The 24,655-nt window shown below is 39.8% G+C and overlaps 1 protein-coding gene across 2 annotated transcripts in view; it reads right to left on the bottom strand.

Moving 5' to 3' along the window:
* ARHGEF10 (Rho guanine nucleotide exchange factor 10) overlaps window positions 1-24,655 on the bottom strand; it is a 110,834-nt gene that overhangs the window by 77,636 nt on the left and 8,543 nt on the right. For both annotated transcript variants that reach the window (XM_034060674.1, XM_034060675.1), the window contains exons 2-3: window positions 17,960-18,035; window positions 149-319 (exon numbers count right to left, since the gene is read on the bottom strand). In XM_034060674.1, coding sequence (XP_033916565.1) covers window positions 149-319; window positions 17,960-17,996 — 208 coding nt within the window. In that variant the 5' untranslated portion in view covers window positions 17,997-18,035. The remainder of the gene's footprint in view (window positions 1-148; window positions 320-17,959; window positions 18,036-24,655) is intronic.

The following is a 24,655-nucleotide window of genomic DNA, read 5'->3' as shown; positions in this document are numbered from 1 at the left end:
ACCAGCAGGAATATTCAGAACACTTGTATGGTATCTCCATGGAAACCTCTTCTTACGAGTAACTTTATTTTATTGTCAAGAAAAGGCATCATATAATCAGCCTTGTCTATTCAGTCTAGTGGAGGCAGAGCCCAACAGGCTGACTTACCTGTGGCATTAGTCTCCTGGTGCTCCATGTTATTTCCAGGACCAGCAGAAGGTGGCACAAGGGCTTGCCTGTCTGCTTCTGGTATCTCATCTCCACTGTCAAAGTCAAACTGCTCTCCCTCATCCTCCTCTTCAGCATTTGTACCCACAGCCTTTGGTTCATGCTCTAGAACTGTGCAGAAAGATACAATGTTGGTTGTTTGCTCTTGATAATGATTTCATTGGACCAGTAAGTGTTCCACATTACAAATAAATACAAAGAGCCCTTCCATTTTCAGGTTACTGGAACAGAACAAAAGCTCCTTGACATGATAACCTCATGCAGCTTTCAATAAATCCTGTAGTGTAAACAATGAAATGACTTGGAAAATAATTCAGAAGTGATAATGCAAATACGCTTGCTTTTGCCATAATGAACCAAAAGCAAAACACTTAGAAAACACTTAGGTAGCTGATTCTTTAAACAAGAAAAATTCACAAACTGATTTATTTGTGCAGGGACTTTGGGACTTCATACTTTCACATCATTTTTCCTTTCCAACTCTAAGTCTATAATTTCTTAATAGTGTCAAAATGACAGTAACAGTAACTTTTTTCACACACATCATGAGACACCAGCAGATCGGTTTTCCTACTCCAGCCTGAGACAGTTTTAAACCAATGATCTTATGCAATATGCCATTAGCCCTACTACCACACACAAGATGCGCCTCACTGGAGGTAGGGGGATTGATTTTTGTAGTTCTTACCTTTGAAGAAGTAAAGGCTGAAACAATTACACCCTAATACTGCACAGACGCTGGGAGTGTGGAGTTTTTTGTCTTTGCTTGTGAAGACCCTGCAGCACAGATTTGCCACTGTACACTGCTGGGGAGCAGGAAGAAGTGCAGGGCAGTTTCCCTCTGTGCCATTGTTCTTAACCACAGGAGTCTAGAGAGCTATGAAGATTTAAATCCCCTCACTGCCTTACCTATCATTGTTTTTGCCATGCATTCACAACACAAGAAGCTTGCTCACAGCATCCAAAGCTTCTGTCAAAAGACACTGCACAGAGGAGTCATAGGCAGACAAGCTACAGGGAGGGATTCCCCGAAACCACCAGCCTCCTCTCCGCTTCCACAGGCCTTCACTGCAGTTTCCCAACACAAAAGGACTTCATCCATCCCTCCCTCCCTAGGCCTGCCCTAGCTGCTTATCCTACCTTCTGGAAGAGAAACTCTTACCAGAGATCCCCTTGATGCAGAAATGTCATCTGAGGAATTTTTTGGGGTCAAGCTGACCTTCCCCTCAAGCTCTTCCTCAAACCCATGATCAATACCCAGCTTTTACACAGGTGTTAATGTAACACCTGTGTAACCATAGCATAAAAATGTATATTAAAATAAATATGCAAATACACCTATAAGTTACAAAAAGATACATGAAGTTTACAGGGTTCCCCCCATCCCTCTTCATGCAGCACAATATGGAAAAACAAAGTCTTGGAAGGACAACTGGGTCTCCTGAGTCATGATGATATTATCAGCTACTCTACCATCCAGGACAAGATTTGTATCTTTATGATAAAACCCACACAAACCATAGCTCTAGGCTGCTTAGATTGTCATGGTAATCAGCATTCCTGCCAAGGCTTCTGTTTCTTCAGGCAGGCTGAGCCAGCATATTTTATCACAGCCACAAATAACAAGATCTTTCATGCAGCCTCTCTGCAGGAGAAAAAGTGAACTAATTGCAAAAGTGCTAACCAACAAAAAAGGGGTTATCCTACATTTATTGTCATGGTTTATGGCTGAGGCAGCAGGACATTTAATTAAACGTTAATGCTTTTTAAAAATCCTTCTGTGCAAAGTCAGCCTTTGGATTAATGCTTTTCAGTTTTGCTTTTGTCCAAATTGTTTTTTCCGTAAAAGATGAAAAAAAAAAGCCTGCAGAGCTCTTCCAAGTGATTCAAGACAATCACAGCATTCTTCCCTATTCAGCATCCATCTGACTAGATTGTACTACTTGCTGCTTGACAGTAATGGGAAAAAGAAAGAAAAAAGGGGTGGTAGCATTGTTTTATTTGTTGGTTTGCTTGTTTTCCATTTCTTTGTTTTCAGTATGCCTGCACATACTTGGAAAATGCAAACCTGTGAAATAGTAGAGTGCTTTTTGTGATTACCAGTGTGTGAAATGTTGATAAGTCATGCAGACAAGGGCAAACAAGTAGGTAGGTGGCAGTCACAAGAAAATAACAGCCACAAGCCCACAACTTCCCAGGTGTATGCCCTGCTATCTGTCACTCCTCCCACTGTACTATGTAAGTGAACCACAGCAGCAACCACTTCAAATACATAAAGTAGCACTGTCTGCACCTTGTATAGTGGGAGGGGGGAAAGATGAGGTTACAGGAATGAGCTGACCACTCCTGCAAGATTCGGGACATTGAGGCATTGCTGGAGCAAGGCTCAGCTGAGAGCCATGAACCCACCAGAGGTGAATTCTAGACATCAGCAAAAGAAAAAGCATGTACACTTACAAAACATTTGAGCCACACAGAGAAAACTGCAGGAGTAGCAGGCACCTCTGAGCTAGGTTGGGGAGCTTCTGGATCCAAGTACTCCCTGAGGGCATATAAAGGTAACTTGAGGTATCAGACACCTGATAACTCTCTACTCCAGCACTTTTACAGTGATACAATTGCCTAAGCACTCAAGACCAGTGCAGGGCCATTTGTCAGAGACAGACAAGACCTGCCACTGGCAAAAAAAAAAAGGTACTTTGAGGCACTAGAAGCAAAAGGAATGACTCAGGACCCAGGAGCAAAACCTGGGCAACTGATGCACAAATCCCCTTTCAACATGCTGAACCCTCCATTCTCTCTAAAAGAGCAACCAATTCATATATTATGATTGTGGGAAGAAATCTGAACATAGGAATTTATTTTCTCAACTTGGGCAATCGAAGATGCCACCTAATCTTATCCTGTTATGGCTGTTAATGCTGCCCTGTTTCTGTTTATTCAGAAACCTTTACTTTGCATCAAGATCCAGAACCCTGTAATTGGGCACAACAGCCTGAAAAGATCTAAATTGGATCACTGATGGGACAATGGAATAAGATTACAAAGATTATGGGCAGAAAGAGAGATAAATTCCTTTCTCAGATTGCATGTCCTTTAGAGAGGGCACACTGGAGAAAAACACCCTCAGCTTCAGAAAGTTTTAAAACTGTATTTCAGCTTCGCACCACTTCTGCATTTGCTCAATTCTGCAGGTATAAACTTAAACCCTTTAAATTTACTGAGCCCTTCAGCCTCATACCTTATAAAAAGGCTTTTTATCTCAAGGGCATACTATTTCATGAGGGAAGAAGTATTTTCATAACAAAGAGGGGTGGACAGCTTTTTGCTCCAAGTGAAGAGGTGCCCAGCACCTCAGATAAATACCGATTATGTCATAACTCTCGCAGAATTTCATGCTCATGAAGAAATCCCCAGTTCTTCCAACCCTTTACCTGTAAATCAAAAGGATCAACCCCCAAAAAAGCGCATTTCCAAGCAACTGTGCTTGCAGAGAAAAAGTGTGGTGAAGGGAATTTCCAATGACAATCCCTCCCCCCAAAGCCACACAGAGAACAACTTTTTTCTGTCTATCCAATTTTAAAATGACTTCTTTTTTTGCCAGATTAATAATTAGAGTGCTTGGCATTATAGAGTCTACCTGGAATTACTTTGAATAATTAAATTAGCTACTAAAAATCCAATTTGCCCTTTCTCCATTACTCACACCCTAAACTTCATGTATGCCAAACAGAGAAATGAGAATACAATAACTGATTAAACTTTTTCATCTTATGCCAATACCATTCTGCAGCATTTGCTTTGCTAATACTTCAGGGAAATTCTTTTATTTCTAAAAATTTCAATTTAGAGTTTTAAAGCATGAGAAAAATATCTGATATAGCGGAAAACTTTCCTTCAAGTTCAATTAAGTGTGAAAGTGCAAATTTAGAAGGTGGAATATATACTCTCATAATTATCAGCACAACACATGGATTTTTGAGGTTTTTCTGTGGTATGTTATTTGAAGAAATCACTTTTTCTTTAGCTTACTTCAAAACCAAGCTTAATTTAGGCTGTGTTTACAGAGACCTGCTGGGGCATAAGCAAATTTAAACAAAAACCTGCCAATTGAAAAGCATTCTTTGCACCATCTGTTTTTTCCATTCGCTTTCCTTAAATTATAGCTCAGTGTAATACAGCTAAAGAGTTAGAAGAGTGTCATTAATTTTAAAGCTGAGATTAAGTTAGTGAAGCTTCAATAGTAGTTTTCTTCAACAGTTTATTTTAGGGAAGTAAGACAGAATAGCTCCGCACTTATCAAGTGCACTTTGAACATAGTGCGATCACGGCAGGAGGGAAATAGGGGAAAGCATCCTAAAACTGTCCTGTCTTGCAATTGTATAAACTAGAGATGATACTCAAGAAGTCAGCTGAATTTCTTCCATGGAAAAATCACAATAAAGGAAGAAAGAAACAGAACCCCAAGCATGAACAGTTCAGTTTGGAGCACAGTAACAAACCTGGAAGCCTTAGACATAAACAGGCACACTGCCATCATAGAATATGAATATTTTATGTTACATTTTAAGGTTTGAAAGATATCAAAGGAAGGCTTCTGTCTAATTAGGAATGTCATCCTTGCAATCAATTGCAGTCCCTTTTTTTAATTAAAGTTAGCAGGAACTAAATTAAAGGAACTAAAAGAACTAAATTAAAGTAACTATGGAACAAAAAGAGGAAATTCATTTATTAGATTTTAAAGAATCCATAATAAACAATTTCTAAAGACTACAGGATATGGCAAATATGCATGTTCTCAGAAGGGAAAACTGTTTCTCCTTTTTCCCATCTAACAGTCACTTTTCGTCCAACACACTTTTGTTTTCTGGGGGGGAAGTCCCTCTAAAGTGTAATCTAGCTTGTATATTCAACAAATGTCAGATTTTCTCCCCCCCCCCCATGATAAACATTTTTAGTTGCTTTTACCATATCACCACATTACACTGAACAATGAAGAAAATCAGCGCTTCAGATGGAAAACATATTATTTAATGGAAAAATATTAATATTAGTAGAGTCGAAGCTAAGCAGACTGGCAGGAGCTGCTTGTTCTTATTTCAAAGTGCATTTAAAACATCTGGGTTTTTTACTCATGTATTTTGGATTGCAACAAGACATTTGGGACTGCATGGACCCACCTTCCTTTAAACTAAATTGCTCAAATGTTTCAGCTTCTTACATATTCTTGAGTATCTTGAAACAGGCAGAACTTTTCAGTAAAAGAATAAAAAAAATAAAAAATTAAAAGTTTCCTATCTCAGAATACTTGTAGGTGATGACTTACAAAGATTGTAAATCAAAGCAAACAGCCAGGCATATCAATCTGAGTACTTATTTAACTTCATACATTCCAGAGATCTCTCAGGTGAGATGCTTGCCTTTTCAGACCCTTATTTCTAAAGGGCTACAATCTGCCCAGCTCTTCATGTAGCATGCAAGGCACTCATGAAATGGAAGTATGCAGATACCAGGATATAACTTAATCCTTAAAGTTATCGTAACTTTTGTGAAACTAACCATTTGGGGTCTAACATACCAGGCTGACTGTGCTTCATGATGAATGGGCTCTCAAGGTCTTCACATTTTATTTCAGATGAAATTTTGTAACAGAGGCTTGGCATTTGCCAGGAAGGTGAACCTTGTGCTAGGAACACCCATGCATGCAGATGTTCCCATTTTGACCAAGTTGTAAACCTCTGGAAAATGGTGGCTGATTCATATATAGCAGGAACTTGCAAAAAGATTTTAAGAGACTTGATCACCACTTGGACACCTTCTAGCTTCAACCTGCTTTTTAGCACTGATTAGACTGCATTCCTACAGCTAGAAAGTAACATGGTATTTTCAACCCACTCACATCTCCCACTTGCTACCACTTCAGCATCAGCAGACGAAGCTAAAGTTAAATAACAGAAGTATCACAGATTTGTTTGGGTTTGGAGGGACCTTAAAGATCATCTAGTTCCACCCCCCCTGCCATGGGTAGAGAAACCCTCCATTAACCAGGCTACTCAAAGCCCCATTCAATCTGGACTTGAACACTTCCAGGAATGGGACAGCCACAGCTTCTCTAGGCAACCTGTGCCAGCACCTCAGTAGTCTCACAGGAAATAATTTTTTCTTAATATCTAATCTAAACCTACCCTCTTTCAGTTTAAAACAATACCCCCTTGTCTTGTTACTATATGTCCTTGTAAAACATCCCCTCTAGATTTTTTCTCCAGGCTGAATAAGCCCAGCTCTCACTCTGGTACCCACATCTCTCTTCTGCCCTTCCCCAAATGACAGCTCTACCAGCACCTGCTCAGGGAGAGGGGTGAGGTATGCAGAGTGACAGGGCAGAGCAGGAGGGACCCCATAAAAGCAAATTTGGCTTTTAGGAGCAAGTGCTCCTGTAAGCATTGCCCTTCACTGACACTTTCAAGTCACAGCATGACACCTGCCACATACAATTTGCATTCATAAATCAGCTCCTCACACAGTCACACAGGTACAAAGCATCCTTTTTCCTGGGGAAAAGAAACATCTAAAGCAAAACTGTGTATACAAACATACACAGGTAGGCACTCTTTCCCATGGAAGCAGATTGGAACCAAGAACTTTCATTCCCCATTCACTTGCAGTTGTGCTAAGCTGGGATAGAGGCACGCTGCTAATTACACACAGCCCACACTCCCATCCAAGGCATGACCACAACATCAGTGTTACAAGTCTCTGGGGAAAACAACTACAGAAAAAATACAATAAAACTAAACAGTATACATTCATCCTAAAAGTTTTTCCAGTGATAGAAACAGAAGCAAAACCACATGAATTAGTAGGCTCTCCATGCAAATAAACAACAAACAAACCAGCAAAATTGTCTCTCTAGTATTTCATAAATACACACATTACATACTAATTATGTTGTCAGACATACACAATGGATATTATTCTTCTGGATAAAAAACAAAACTCAAAATTGAAGTCAAAGGCACAATGAATCTGCCTGCTCAAGTATCAGAGAGCGACTGCTAACAACAGCATGCCTAATACTAAAAAAATCTTATTTCTTGAAACAAAGCCCAGATCTGTGAATGTTAAGAAAGATTTACAGATACAAAAACTATTGCATCTTACAAACTACTCACACAGCTAAACATTAAGCCTAAAGTTAGCTAAAAAATAAAATAATCAAGTTGGAAAAAATCAAAAGTCTAATCAGAAGTTATCAGAAATAAAAACATCAGACATGAACCAGGCTGCCCAGAGAGTGGCAGCAGCCAACACCAGACCTGTACACCTTTAATGCCACAAGATTGTTTGTTGGTGTTGGCTATGTTATAATCAGAAAGGCTGCTATGTAAAAATCAGCATTTCATGACCATTTACTTTAACTGCCCTTATACTCTGCACACTCATGAAACTGGCATTTCTAGCCACAGCCAGAAACATAGGCTGAGCCTAGTCCTCAGCATGTCTTTTCCACCTCAGCACCATATTAGTGAAACCTGCCACTAAAATTTCAAGAAGTGTTGCAACCAAAGGTCTCAAAAGGAGATGCTGTAAGGAAAGTATGTACAGCTATTATTTGGAAATCTGCATAAATACATGATAGATCCCCATCTATGCCAAAAAGCAATCACACATAGTACACGCTATTAGCTTTCCATCAGTATTAAAAAGTTGTGTGGAGACCTCATAGCAGCTTCCCAGCATCTGAAGGGGGCCTCCAAGGATGCTGAGGAGGGACTCTTCATTAGGGACTGTAGTGATACAACAAAGGGTAACAGGTTCAAACTTAAACAGGGAAAGTTTAGACTGGATATAAGGAAGTAGTTCTTTACTGTTAGGGTGGTGAGGTGCTGGAATGGGTTGCCCAGGGAAGTTGTGAATGCTCCATCCCTGGCGGTGTTTGAGGCCAGGCTGGATGGAGTCTTGGGTGACACGGTCTACTGAAAGGTGTTCCTGCCCATGGCATGGGTTGGAACTAAATAATCTGAAGGTCCTTTCTAACCCTAACTAGTCTATGATTCTATGAATATTGATACACACAATACTTAATAGTACCAAGGTTAACAGTCTGAATTAGTATAATTGCCACCAGGCATCTAACACGAGGTATAGCAGCCAAAACACAAAAGCTACCTTTCTGTACATGCCTGTTGGTAGAGATATGTGCTAATGTTGGCTATGCAGCCAAGCGCAGCCTCAGCTAATCTGCATATGAGCTGAACTCACATAGGATGTGCTGCCAAATCCACACACGGAACAGGAAAAACAGACAGCTTTAATAAAACAGAAACAAATAGCAGGATGACTATAAATCATTGGGAAAATGAAACATCCAACTCCAGCAGTGCAGGGATGGAGCACGTTGACTAATCACAGCATACAAGTATCATGTGAAGAAAAGGAAAATTTTCTAGGAAATGCAGTTTTGATCATGTAGTTGATATATTTGTGAGAAAACAATCATTTTAAATTAAAGTTCCACCGGTGGGAGCAGTCTGGTTTGTTCTTTATTTCTTCACATCTTCTAGCAGACATCATTTATCAGTACCTATTTTTCCAAACAATTACTTTTTACATTGCAGCACTTACAGTTCAACGGTATGAGGAATATGCATTTTTCTAATAGTCTGTTTCATTCTAATTAGCAACATGAAACTGCTGTATCATCTGATAATACCTTGGGCTGCAAAGACTGTAAGAGTAATTGGGAGTCCTGTGAAGCAGGAAGTGGCAGAAAGAGACCCTGGAGACTTAAAACAGGGAGTATGAGATTCCAGTTCAGGTACATCAACCATATATTATACTAAAAAGAGCTGAAACCAATCCAGAGCAAAAGCTGAAGTATCCCAGGCCTTGGATCACATCTAGCAACATCTTTCTACCAGGCTGACACATTTTTTGGATAGGAAGTAGCAAGGGGTTTGACTTCATTTTTGGATCATGTTTATTTTTCTACCTTGCCAACAACTGTACATAGTTCCCAGACTGAACCTGCACACAATTTAGGCAAAGGGATGAGTAAATTCTGGGTCATTGGTCCAGGATGAACAGCTCTGTATCTAGCAATGTTACAACTGAAGCACTTGCTGGTACTTCCAAAAGCAGCACTTTGGACACCTAAAAGCACCTGGCTTCCTTATCAGTATCAGGGCTGTTCATATGCTCAGACTCCTTCTGTGGCAATGGCACAGCCTGGGCTCAGAAGATGCATGCAGCTTCATGGCTCAATCTGTCTTTTTGGGCTCACTGTCACAGGTTCCCTTTTCCACAACAGTAACTCCATCTAACACTCCCAGAGCACTGCACACATTCTGTTAACATGCTTAAAAGTAACTTAGATTTAACTACTTGTGTTTTCTCCTCAATATATTCTGAGTAAGGAAGCAATCTAGAAATTAATTGTTACTACAGAAAAAAATTATAGACTGGAACAGAATGGTTGTGTCTTGTAAATCCAGGACAATACTGAAAATATTTTGGATTTCAGCTGGTTTCTGATCTAGTCATTTCTGTCATTATCCCCTCACCCAACACTAAACAGATAGACTGATTTGCAAACAAAGTTTAATACATTCAAAGCTTGACAAATCCATTATCCCAACAACTAATGGGGAGTGTTATAGCATCCCCTTTCTTAGCATTTAATTATAGTTTTAATATGTCTTGCTCTTCTTTGCCCTAACATAATATGGTCCTGTTATATACTTGTGTAATTCAAATAAACCCAAGAAAACAGTAACTCTTAATTAAGACTCACTAACTGAAGTCTCCAAAATCCTGCTTTACCATACCCTTTTAACACAGCTTCTAACAGAAATTCTATCACCTTAGACAGGCTCATTGGCTTGAGCTGGGCAGCAATGGCATTTCCTTGAGACCTTTCAGTCCATCAGCCTCACAGTGTTTCTCATTGCTTCATTTTGTTAGGCATCCAGTGAGAAGGAAGCCCTGTCCTGGCCCCAACATTGCCCAAAGACAACCACCACTACCAAACTTCATGAACCAGAGCTTCAGCCAGTCCACATGGAAGTCAGGAAGAAATTTCTTCCAACAGGAAGAGCCTTCTTAAGAACTTGGGTGGCAACTGTTCTTCATATGCAAACAAGTGGGTCACCATCAGATATACAAGTGGCAAAAAGTAACAGCCAAAGTTAATTTTACTTCTGCCTTTCTCTGCCATCCAGCAGACTGCTAAAATACTCCAGACATGTTACACTGAATCAATTCACCCCTCCCAGGACAGCACCGGTGTTTCACTTTGTCTCCCTCAGACATACTGAACTGCGGAATACAAAGACTGGGAAGCCTCCTATCAGCATCAGCATTCCCAGGGCACAGGAGCACAAATGTCCCTCTTCCAGCCCCTGGAGAAAACTGTACCAGCGTAACAGAGGACTATTCACAGGAACTATAATACTTTCACCTAGCCAAAGTTATTGAGCTTAACAACAGAATATTTAACAATGAGATGTATTCCTACAACAAACTTTCTTTGACAGACAAAATCACCTTCCGTATTCTTTCAGATGAAACAGACACGGTCACATTTCCTGGAAAGATTGTTTCAATGAGGAATCAAAAAGAAAATCCATAGAGGGGGTTGGAGAGTTAAAAAGATGTTTATCAAGTATGGTTTCCTCATACTGCTTGGCACAGTTTCAGTTCCTCTCTGAAGCAAAAGCAAGCAGCGCCTAATAAATGTTTCATTCATTAATTCAGACATTTTATTTAACTTATCATAACTCAAGTTTTTATCAGTGCTCAGGAACAACATAAAAGAATTAGAACAATGTGTAAAACCAGCTATTTTCTCACTAAATTATGAAGCAGAATCACTACAGAAGCTTTAGGCATGGTTAGTAGGATCAGCATCAGCAAAACAGAACTTAAAAAAACCCCACAAAATCCCTCTGTTATTTGGCACGATCTATCCTGGCCAGTTAATAATGCTCGAAAAGAGTCCCAAAAAGGCAAAAGCACAAGAGAAAAAAAAAAAAATTCTCCTTATATGTTGGCTTACTGTTCAAAATTAAAATTCCAGAACTTAGCTTACACAAATACCTATTGAAAGAATACCCCAAAAATCACTACAAATTCCTTTGCAATTTGTATTTAAAGCAAACAATACTAGTTGCTCCAGACCAAAGGGCTGCAATCCCTTGGAAGCCCTTTATCTCCTCATGAATTGCTCTTTTCGATCAACTTGTCTGGGCCTTGTCCCTGCACACAGCTAGCACCATCAATACAGCCACCTTACAGAGCAGCTGAATTAATAGGAAAACACAACTGCAACTTACTATTCAGAAAGAAAACACCAATTACTATCAAAGGATGATGTCAAACTCTCAGAAATCTGACAGTAAACCACATTTGATCATTTAACACATTATATTCATCTAGCAAAGATTTTACTGTACTACTTCAAAAAAATAAGAGTAAGATATAATTACATTTAAACTGTTTTCTTTGTAGATACTAAAAACAGAAATAAGTTTTTAATTAAGCTATTCATTTTCTTATTATGTCTTGTTTTTCCCAAGGCTCAAATACACTTGGCTAGAAGAAAACCCACATAATTAGGAGTGACATGTGACACCATAGCTGCATTCCTGCAATGGGAATTTTCTTGTTAGCCTTTGTTACACAGCTCATCTGAATTGTCACACAAAATAATTGATCCTTACCTTAAACAATGCATTTTCCTTTATTTACTGAGAGAAATGTGATCTTTAGAAATAAATAAATTGTTCTGTTACAGATGGGATGTCAGACACCAACAAGCTACTGCCAGCTTGAAAAACAAGGGACCATTCATAACTACAATTCATATGCTGTTCTCATTCTTCTGAAATCTTGGCACCCCTTTTACCATCATTTGTAACTGTCTGTATGCTGGAAATAGATATCTAACAAACAATGCTGTTTAGCCCAAGACCAGCTCCCTTTTTAACTGCATTTTAATTTAAGCAGTGTTCTTATTTCAATCCCCGAATCATGGTAAATAACATCTTTTTATTTTACTTTAGTCTGAAATACAAACTTAGGCTCCCACAGAGTTTTTAATTTCCAAAAACTAAACTGTAAAACATACAAATGCTTTTCTTGTCAATATCATAAAAGCCCCAATTGAATTGCCTTGTCTCAGTCACAAAATTAGCTTTTTAAATAGTTAAAACCTAAACAAACTGTGAGATCATTCACTAAACAGCACAAAAGGTAACTAAATAACATGAAAGAAATATATACATGACAGACGAATAGTGTCTCTACAGTAAAACATGGCAGCCATCCAGCAGCTCCCTACTAAGGTTAACCAAAATTTTTTTGCAAAGTTGTTTTTGTTGTTGTTGTTGTAATATATAAACTCATCCCAACTGGAAACTCTTCTGAGAGTACAGTTGTTCCTACTTCACTCTTATGCCTAGACTCAAGCCAGACTTCCTTTTCAGGGACAGAGGAACTATGACTATTTTAGTGTTCCAGCACTGCCAGGCAAGCAACAAAAAATAACCACGGAAAGACAATCACAGCACTCGATCACATACAGGATATCCAGATTTAAGTCCTTGGCCTTCTTGCTGTGTCTCAGCATATCAGGAACAAAGAAATATGCTGCTCACAGCCCTAGGGAGCTGAACATTTACATATAAAAAGTATACAAAATGCTTTTGTGATCAGTGTCTAGAAGATATCCTCAGTCTGTTTTCAGTTCAAAAGACCAATTTCATTCTACTGAAGAACAGCATAAACCCCAAATATCAGCAGAACAAGGTTTCACACCTACTTTACACATTTGCGACACTGGTGTGGGTGAGTGAATATCAGCACTCCAGACATGTTCTTTAAGGGCACCTCATACTTCCAAAATGAAGAGCTACAAGTGATCCTCTCTCAGGTGAAGAGAGTATTTGGCAGTAATATGAAGACTTTGCTATCAAATTAATTCTCACAGTGTCCTTGTACAGACACTAAAATTTCAGTTAAAAAATTAATAATATGTTAATTCCTATGAGAAAACTATACTATTTGTTCAGGATTCAAGAACTATTCTATGATGCAGCCATACTCTAAATCTCATTACTATATACTAGCCTACCTTGATAGACTCAATTATAAAACAAAGCTTAAAGCTTGTTTTAGGTCTTGTAACTGTAAAAGTCAACTCTGTGTAGGACAACTGAGATGAATTCTTCACAAGTATACTCAGTATGAAGAAAGACATCCAACATCTTCTAATACTTTTCACAGAGAAATCATACAAGATGTAGTGCCATGTACCAGAAATAGTGAAACAGACATGTTCAGAGATGAAAATGCAAAACCAGAAGCCTATCTGATACAGAGAGTACACCCCACCCCAGCTTCCCTTGGGCAAGAATCTGTTTGTCAGGCATCCATCCTGTTGAGCAAAGAAAGCTGATTTTCCTTTTGAAACAGGCCCTGATAAACACCTCACTTCCATACCTAAAGAAAATTACTTCCACTTTGCAAGATACCAAGATGCTTTTAAAGTAATGAAAAACAGGCAGAGACTACATATCCTAATAAAGCAGTAATAGCACAAGCACAGGCTATCACACATAAACACCATCCTACCATTAAACATCCAGGTTCCAGTTCTAGCTAGTGCAGTTTATTCCTCTACTGGAGAGGCACAGTACGATTCTTGGTTCTTGGAATTATCAGCTTTTTAATTCCTCTCTGCTTAGTCTGCAGTGCACAGCATACCCTTTTCTTGTCTAAAGGGGTTTGGTTAAGGACATACCATTATAGCAACCAATTACAAACTTAATTATAATTTACAGCCATGATAAGATTTGCTATTTTCATTTAAATTTTTAAAAACTTATTTCATTGTTGTTGCTGAGAATACTAGAATTGTCCTCTATTTTACAAAATAGGCATGGAATTTTTTTTTCTAGGATCATAAAATGGATTAGAAGGGATCTTAAAGTTCATTTAGTTCCAACACCCTTGCCACAGGCAGGGACATCTTCCACTAGACCAGGTTGTTCAAAGCCCCATCCAACCTTGCCTTGAGCACTGCCAGGGATGGGGCACATGCAGGACCTTGCATCTGGTCTTGTTGGACTTCATGAGATTCACATTGGCCCACATCTTGAGCCTGTCCAGGTCCCTCTGTATAGCATCCCTTCTCTCCAGCTGGTCGACTGCACCACACAGCTTAGTGTCATCATCAAAATTGCTGAGGGTACATCAGTCCCACTGTCCATGTCATCCTCAAGGATGCCAAAAAGCACCAGTCCCAGTAATGACCCCTAAGCAATGCCACTTATCACTGGTCTCCACTTGCACATCATACATTTTAATGTATGAAATCTTAAATATGAGCACTTTGTACATACATTTATATGCAGAGACATACTAAAGAAGGGAACACTAGTACTATCATCTCAAGTGTCAATTTTAGAAACTGGTTTTTTTTTGATTATGCTCTTAGTCAAAGAAGTCTTTGCATCTACCCCCATCCAACTGCCCCTGGATTGTTAACAAAAAATTAATCCAAAATAGACAGCGAAAAATATCAGGGAATTTTTAATCACAGCTAGAAGAAACAACTCTTTAAAGTAGTCTGGAGAAAGGTGCATAAGGGCATTAATTTTTCTAAAGTTACTCAGTACTTTACTTTGCTGTGGGGTAAGGGAATTAACTAGCACAGACTTGCCACTACCTAGTTAACAGTGCATGAATGGAATGTTCAAACAGCTATGAACAGATACGTTGTGTAAGCATAATAAATTAATTAAATAAAGGTAAAATATGTTATTCCACTTCATTGTTTTAGCTCATGCAGTTTCTCCCAATCAAGAAGTGGCAAAAGAAGCCCTAATACTGACTTTAACTGTACCTTAACTGAAACAAGGTAGATTCAGACAGTTACTGTTAATGAAAAGACATTATTTAACATTAATTTAATTGCACAGCTTTCATAGACATTCTCACAACATCCTCACGGCAAAGTTGAAGGCTTAGTATTATTTGTCTCCTTCATATACATTAGGTTTGATACAAATAAGTTTGTGGAATTGTTAAAACTGTAGAAGCTCACTTGACAAGAATAAAATTGAGATTTACAGTTCAAGGTATACAACTGTAACTGGAAAGAGACCCATGTGACTTTCAACACTGCATCTAGATTTGTTAAGACAACAACTAGGTAAGAAAAAAATTCCCATGAGGTCACAAGAAGTAAAAAAATAAATTAAAAATAAATTTAAAAAAATAATGATAAAAAACACCAAAAAATGCACCAAAAAGTCCCACAACACCACACATTATCAACCAAAAGCCACACTGATTTAATCTGGGGCCCCAGTTCAGGATTTTAAAATGATTAAGTTAAGAATTTTTTTTTTATGATGCTGGGTCCTGCACCCAGCATAAGCTTCATCCTCACTATGAGCCACAATAACCCACCCATGCACCCACCCCTCAGATGGCACTGGCTTCTGTTGCTCATCCCTTCTGAGCAAAAACTATGGGTGGCCAGTGCCTATGCATGCCAAAAAATATCCCTCAACCATTACAAACAAATCCCTCATGTTTCCTTCCTTTAATTGTTATGCATATTTGTAGTTGTACTTGGCCCTGAAATCCTCACTTATATTCCACCTGCAAAATGGCTCATGAGAGCTCCCTAGGAACTGAAGTGTATTTTAGTATCCTTATTAAAACTTATATTCACTGATATCCCCTTTATTAATATGCTTTAAGAAACCTAGCGATGGTAAAGTAAAAAAATCACAACATACAAGTTCCAATAGTTTCAAAGCTTTTTGAGATAACAGGGAAAGCATCCACTGACACAAGATCAGGTAGAGCAAAATCTCTACTTACGTTAAATACATTATTTATTTAACAGCCTATCGAGGAGTGACATGTCTGAAGGTAAGGACAAAATACACAGAGCTCAGCACGTTACAAACAGCTTTGCAAAGAAAGAATATGAATTCTGGAATCATACTGAACTACATTACTTAGTTTCTGTCAGAGACACACTGACACACTGCAGAAAGCTGGAGTTGCTGCTGCAGTTATTAGCTGTGTTTGAAATATGGCAGTCCCTGCTCAAGTGGAAATATTGATTCTTTAGGGATGCCTCTTCCCCCACTGTACTACATTGCTTTGGAGATGGATAACCCAACAGAAACAGTTTCACAGTAACTGTCACTAGACAAAACAGAGCAAAATTCAGGGTCCTGACCACAAGGATTAGGATAAGGACAGGAAAAGCATTTTTGTCAACAATAACCTCAATGATATCTCACTGAGGTTATCGACAAAACTGCACATAAGGCTGGCCAGAAAACCAACCCATTAAAAGCTGATTTCATAACTTTCTGCTTCTTTCATGTTCCCAATTTCCTAGGTAGCATCTAGTACAAGATCTCTATCTGTGGCAGTGTCTAAGACTGAGAGAAAACAGTTTTGACCTATGATGGAAACTCCCAAAGTCCTAACAATAAAACTAAGATAAACCTCTTTCATGCTTAAGTGGCTTCATATAGGTATAAGTTCTGTGTGAACAACAAGTGAAATGTTTTAAAAGCAATAATGTATATTATTTATATGTATACACACATATATCAAGATCTATAATAGAGTGAAATTCCATAAGTAATGAAGTGGTATATAAAGGACAGACCAAAAATTTATGGGAAAGTCACTACCTGTATAAACTGTGCTAGCAACTTTACCAAAATAACAGCAGCTGTACCAGTTTCAACCACAGGCCTGCAAAACTCATGTCTCCATAAACTTGGGCTTTGGGATGATCATATAATACTTCTCCTAAGAAGTCTCCCAGAATCTACCTACCAGAAGCCAAATGCTTTCAAGATTTAAAATGCATAATAACAAGCACTCCACAAAGATGTGCTTACAGGAAATCAAACAGGAAAAATTGCCACATGCAATATTCTCCTAGAGAGAGCATAAGATCCTGCCTTTGTGCCCTCTGAAACCTGAGCCATGCCAGTGGCCATACAGCTACCAGCATATAGAAGGCAAGGGGCGCTGAGTACTAACTTTACAGAACCAGCTCCATAGACCAGCATACATAATACTCTCCCAAAAACCTGTGTTCTACCACACAGAGGTTCAGCTGTGCATGCTTCCCTTCTGCTTCCCATGGGAATGCTTTTAGCTAGAGAACTGCAGCATCACAAGGTCCTTCAGCTACTGCTCTTAGCAGGCATTGCCCAGATTAAGTATGCTTGGCTGAAGCAGCACATGCCCTAACAGAAAACAGCTTAACTCTCTCTGTCCTCTCAATTCAGGCTCCAAACTTATCCAGGCATTTGAAACAAAGGTCCAAATATCCTGCCTATGCCAAAGTCTTCACTTGTTTTTTTCTCTACAGGGTACCATGACACTTGAGAATGCCACAGCACACAACAAAGGTGTGATGATGTGGTCCACACATGCTGCCTCAGAAAAGATGTATTTTCAAATTTGGACTATAAGGACTAGTTGCTCCCCAGGTTTCTTCCATCATGTTCTCACAACAGCAGCAAGCAAGGTCCAGGAACAAGACAGAGCAGATGACAGGACCTCATGTTTCAAGAAAATACCACTGTGACCAAGTCTTAAAATGACATGGGGAAATGGAGATTTGGGAGGTAAAGCAGTTTTGGAAATCTTATCAAATGGTTACAAGAAAATTGGCTTTAAACCCCAAGCAATTTCAATTACCTTCTGGTGGTGGTGGAGGGAATTCCTCTGTGTCCATCCTAGTATATCCACCGTGCCTTTAGCAGACTGAAAAACCCTGCAGAAATGAAGGGAACATGTTTGTAGATTAACATAGTTTCCAAATACTGAGACACTCCTTTTCAATTTGGCCAAGCTCATACCTATTAGCTAATATCACTATGGAAGAGAGGAAATGTGCCTGGCTTCTGGCTTCAAAATACATTTAGTGCAATTTTTTATGTACGCAGCCCTCAGTACTCAAGCCAATTCTTTTAATGATCTCAATAAGCCAGCTGAAGAAAGATAAAGTTTTCAAAACTATTTGGTACTCTGCAGCTCCCATTGTGACAATCACAAGCAGATCACTAAAACATGTTATTTTGGTGCCTGTTTGGAGTACATACTCTGTTTCAAATTCTTCATTAAAAGAAGAGGGACAAAAATTCTAAGAAACTCATTTTGATAAAGCTTTTCTCCATTTGGCAAACAGAAATCACAAGCTTTAAGTATACACTTCATACACATAATTAATAGTGATATTCTAGTGTCATCTGGAAGGAAAGACTGGTCCTGTTACGCTGAGCAATGCACACACTCTGCCTCAAACCCATTTTCACTCTAACTCAAGAGACTAAGAGTCAAAAACATTTCAGAACAAAACTGAGGGGGTAAAGTAAGTTTCCAAAAGCCGTCCCAGACAGTGTAAGAAACAATGCCAAATTTTCTGTCCTACTCTTGCACAGCCCATAGATATTAATCTCAAGAAGCTACCACATCTGCTGGCTACAGCACGCAAAACACCTCTAGCCCTTGGAAAGTCTCCATAGTCAAAAGTAGGGAGGACATTGTTGAAGGACATAGTGAAATTCAGGGTACAGTGGAGAAATAATAAACTAAACTCCCCAAGTCTTAGAAGGCAGATGCAGAGACAATGAGAATGAAGACCCTGGGCCCACTGTAGGAGAGGATCTGATTCAAGACTATCTTATGAGCCTGAATGTGCACAAGTCCATGGGACCTGATGAAATCCATTTGCGGGTCCTGAAGGAGCTGGCAAATGAAGGTGCTAAGACACTGGCCATCATATTTGAAAAATCATGGCAGTCAGGTGAAGTTCCTAATGACTGGAAAAAGGGAAATGTAACCCCCATTTTCAAGAAGGGGAAAATGGATGACCCAAGGAATTACAGACCAGTCAGTCCCACCTCTGTGCCTGGCAAAAACTGGGAGCAAATTCTCCTGGAAGGCATACTAGGGCACATGAAAAACAACAAGGTGCTTGGTGACAGCCAGCATGGCTTCACTAAGGGCAAATCCTGCCTGACCAATTTGGTGGCCTTCTATGATGGGGCTATAGAAATGATGGACAGGGGTGGAGCAGTTGATGTCATCTACCTGGACTTGTGCAAAGTGTTTGACACTGTCCCACATGACATCACTGTCTCTAAATTGGAGCGACATCAGTTTGATAGGTGGACCACTCTGTGGATAAAGAACTGGCTGGATGGCTGCACACAAAGAGTTGTGGTCAATGGCTCAATGTCCAGCTTGAGACCAGTAATGAGTAGTGTCCCTCAGGGACTGGTCATGGGACTGGTCTTGTTCAACATCTTTGTCGCTGACATGGACAATGGAACTGAGTGTGCCCTCAGCAAGTTTGCCAAGGACACCAAGCTGGGTGGTTCGGTTGATATGCTGGAGGGAAGGAATGCCATCCAGAGGGACCTTGACACACTTGTGAGGTGGGCTGATGCCAACCTTATGAAGTTTAACCATGACAAGTGCAAAGTTCTACACCTGGGTCAGAGCAATCCCAGGCACAGCTACAGGTTGGGCAGAGAAGGACTTGGGGGTGTTGGTTGATGAGAAAATGAACGTGAGCCGGCTTCAATGTACGCTTACAGCCCAGAAAGCCAACTGTATCCTGGGCTGCATCAAAAGGAAAGTGACCAGCTGGTCGAAGGAGGTGATCCGGCCCCTCTACTCTGCTCTCCTGAGACCACACTTGGAGTATTGTGTGCAGTTCTGGTGTCCTCAACATAAAAAGGACATGGAACTGTTGGAACAAGTCCAGAGGAGGGCCACGAGGATGATCAGGGGACTGGAGCACCTCTCATATGAAGACAGGCTGAGAAAGTTGGGGCTGTTGAGCCTGGAGAAGAGAAGGCTGCATGGAGAGCTCATAGCAGCCTTCCAGTATCTGAAGGGGGCCGACAGAGATGCTGGGGAGGGACTATTCATTAGGGACTGTAGTGGCAGGACAAGGGGTAACAGGTTCAAACTTAAACAGGGGAAGTTTAGATTGGATACAAGGAAGAAATTCTTTACTGTGAGGGTGGTGAGGTGCTGGAATGGGTTGCCCAGGGAGGTTGTGAATGCTCCATCCCTGGTGGTGCTCAAGGCCAGGTTAGACAGAGCCTTGGGTGACATGGTTTAGTGTGAGGTGTCCCTGCCCATGGCAGGGGGGTTGGAACTGGATGATCTTAAGGTCCTTTCCAATCCTAGCTATTCCATGATTCTATAATTCTATAAATGAATTGGGATACAGGCATAAAATCAATTGCCATTTACAGGAGATGTGGCAGTGAATAGAAGGAAGTGCCTCAAAAAAGGACCCAGTCTTAGGAGGTACCAGGCAATTTACCTCCCTGACATCAAGCATGCAAGGGCAGATCATCAGGGCAGACATGCCAGGAAGGATAACAACTCTGGTAGCTCAAGATCCCCATGCAATGAGACAATTCATAACAACTTGCGTTTTCTGAACATACAACATTCCTCTTATATTATCTAAAGCTTTGATAATTTTTAAATCAAATAATTAATAAATCAAATAATTAATATGTAAATAAATGTTTAAACCAGACAAAACTAAACAGCTTCAGAGCCAAGACTCAGAAAGGATTCATCCACATTTACAACATCTGTCTATAACACAAAGTATTCCATTACAGGCTTTCACTGCACAGTGCCCCTTCTTAAAGACTCCCTCTGCAATTTACATCTGCAGAGCTCAGAGGCGTGTTCCTGCTCACAAATGTCTGGAATGTGCCTTGCCACACCAAAACTGTCAGCCAAAATGCAGGAAAATTATGGTCCGAAGAAAAAGCTACTCTTCGTTATTCATTTAAAGTTGCATCATCAGTGCAACACAGATTTTCAAGCGTAAAACATGCAATAACCAGGAAACCTGACACTTAGTCTCAGCATCTCTTCCAGATACATCTGTAAGGGTAGCTAAAAGGCCATCTTTTTATTTAAATTGATGATGCAAATTTCTAAACACCTATGGAACTTTACTTCAACAATGACTATTAAAATCCGTTTCTTCCTCACTAACAACATGCAGAGCTATGGCAGTTTTCAGCTTGTCATTTTGATCTAGCTCACAGTGACATGCTTCAAATTACACAAGATTTGTGTCAAGGAAGGACACAGAGCCAGTGTTAGAGCCCTAGGCACTGACCTGCTTGCTCCCATCTGAACAGTGCAGTTATTCACAAGAAGAAAGATACAATTTCTCACTTAAGAATGCCTTAGGTGTTGACTTATGCATTGCATTAATTCATCTTGAAGTTCCACATATTTTTCTCTACTTTTTAGATGCTGAGGAAAACACTGCAACAGCAAGAAGAGCTTGGTATTGTACATTCCAGTAATACCCTCCATAAAAATAATTGCCATTTTATGTAGCAGACAGCTCGTTCATGAATGATCTCTGACAGCCCCATATTTCAAAGAGAAGTTTTTCACTCTTCTATTGAGAGGCAGGGGAACTAACTCAAGTAGAAGATGTTTAAATCAAGATTAAGACAAATGATTTAACTTCACTAGCAGCATATGACACAGTTTGCATTTGTTACTCAAGTAGTTTCCCCACAGCTGAACCAGCTACACACCACATAGCTACAGAGGTGCATTCAAAAAACTATCATGGAAATTACAGCTCAAATGAAGCTGGAAAGGACCTCTGAATGTTGTCACATACAGGTGCACAGGTGTCCTCAGAAACAGAGCAGGTTGCTCAGGGCTTTTTCCACACTATTTGTGAAACCCAATGAAGGTGGAGATTTCACCCACTCCCTGGGCAGCCTGCTCCTGTGCTTACCCAGACACTCTGGAAAGAGTTTTTCCCTTATGTCCAACTGGAATTACCTTTGCAGCAGCTTGCAGCCATTGCCTCTCACTCTCCTGGTGTGCACCAAAACCTGACTCCATCTTATTTCCAAGCCCACCTTAAGGAGCAGAGGACTGCAATTCAACCCCATTCAGGCCTTTCTTCTCTAAACAACACAGTTCCCTGAGCCTCTTCTGACCTATTCCCTCCCACAACCATGGTGGTGGCAATCACTGGACTGGCTTCAGTTTGCCACTTGTATTGGGACCCAACAGTGAGTACTGAATTCCAGATGCAATGCCATGACCATTGAATAGATGTTATTTACCTTAACTTAAATTTATTTAGGAAATTGAACAGCTATGTGCTTTTAAGACACAATACTAAAATTTTGTTCCAAATGAATTTAGAAAGTGTAAATAGAAAATACAACCTATTAAACGTGAAACGCATGAGCTATTATTATGTTAATGTGTACTGCATTACAAAACTATGAACCTGAAAACTGAACAACCGCCCTGATGTACTGGATGGGACACAGGGGTTATAAAAATGCAGAGCTTTTTTCCCCATATAAAACTTATTCTCAAAGGTAGTATAACCTCCATTTAATTACTCAAACTGCTCACTACTTACCAGAGATAAGTCACATGCAGCAGAAGGGGTCAGACCTCAAATGGCACTCACACTGGAAACCAGGATCAGCTGACTATGAAATGATCCCCAAGGACAGATCCCCAACATATATCAAATTTTCCACCTTTCAGCCCTCACCTTCGTCCATGAAAGCTAGTCAGACTTCCGTGGAAGGAAGTGGAAGCCTGCAACATCCCACAGCAGGCCTTACAATCTGAAAGTGCTAATAACCATATAACAGAGGCTAGTGGCCTGGCAGCTATTAGACTAAAATCCCAATTCCACAGCAACAGACAGTTTTAGCAAAGAAACAAAGATGCCTGTGTGCTTGTACAAAGACTATAGAAGAAAACCAGTGTTTCTCTGTGACTCAGTTTCCCCTCTCATTACCCCTGGTAACTCCTTCTGCCTTCAGGGCTAGGCTTCTCAGCTATGGCTGCACATCAGATTTCATTCAATAGTTTCCTCTAATTGTGGGACAAACAACAAACCAACAGTTCTCAGCTACAGGAATACAAATACTGATCAACATCTGCATTTCCACTTGATCAAAACTATTTTCCAGGAGTCATTACTTGTACAATAGTCAACAGGTAACAGAAACAGGACCGATGCAAACTCCACCAAAACAATGATACAGCACAGCATCCAGACCTCGTGGCACAGGACCTACACACTGAGCTCCCAATGGGAACACGCTGCCAAGTTTTCCAGCTCCACCATCCTAAGAACTGTAAAGGCAACATACCTTCTCTTTAAGGAGTGTGCACTGTAGCTGCAGCGACATCGGGATTCTTCACTCAACACTGCAGAAAGAATGAGCCAGTGAGCATTTTTTAAAACAAAACAGAAAAGATGAAATAAGGAGACTGATTTCCAAGGAACTGTGACTCATGGAAAAAGCTTAGCACAGGCAAGCTGCAAAGTCCCTTCTCTGAGAGAGCCTGAAAGCCTACAACTTAAATAAAATAAGAACAAAAAAAAAAAACCAAACCACAAACTGTGTAGACAAAGCTCATAAATGTCTAAAATCCTCCTGTGTTCATGTCACTTACTGAATATTGCTGTGTAATGCCCAACTGAGTCTTCTTCCAGCTGTAACTATAGAACTCCCACTGGGAAGTAAACCTGGCTGAAATTTGATATAGAGACACTTTTGGGGGTTCAGAGAAGCAAGGAAATAAGAGAATGCAGGAAAAGAATAAAAAAAGATTAATTTCCTTTTTTCCTCCCCTATACCTCAAGACAGCTTTTGTTAAACAGAAAAAAAAAAAATTAGTGGGTTTTGCACAATTTATTCCCCATTTAAGACCATTCCTAAGAAACACAAACTGTAGGGCATTTTAAAGAAATGTTTTTATACTACAGTGGGTGTGAATGAAGCAGGCATTTATACTATGACAGCCTATCATCACATGCTGCAAACCATAGAACAAAGCTGTATCAAGACTGGACATTAGTTCTTTTAATGTATATTTGTTTTTATCCATAGGTAAAAGCCCTCTACTGTACTGATTTTATTTTTCAGCTTATCAAAGAAAATTACCTAAATAATAAGCAATGGAATGATAAGGAACTGCATATGTTCAAGTAGAAAATAAATACAAAGCCCAGTTCCTACCTCAAAGTTAGGGGAAATTCTGTTATTACCAGCTGCAATGCAAACAATGTCAGATCCACAGAAAGGTACATTTTTCAGACTGTATAGTCAATCCACATCCCCAAACGCTACTTCACTTTATTTTCTGTCACCCTCTCTCACACCAAGCAGCATCCTACTCGAAATTAGAGAACAATGTGGCAGCAAACCCTGGACCAGCAGCAGCAAACCACAAGAACACAGGTGAAGATTGGTTTTCTGTTCCTTCTTTTTAAAGGGTATTATTTACAACATTTCTTCACCTAAAGCTGATTCTTGCTCAGTACATCATCTGAAAGGGGGG

The sequence above is a fragment of the Melopsittacus undulatus genome, chromosome 3 (assembly GCF_012275295.1).
Source record: "Melopsittacus undulatus isolate bMelUnd1 chromosome 3, bMelUnd1.mat.Z, whole genome shotgun sequence".
Lineage (NCBI taxonomy): Eukaryota > Metazoa > Chordata > Aves > Psittaciformes > Psittaculidae > Melopsittacus > Melopsittacus undulatus.
Note: the sequence above shows the minus strand (reverse complement) of the source record. Positions and strands in the feature narration are given on the sequence as shown.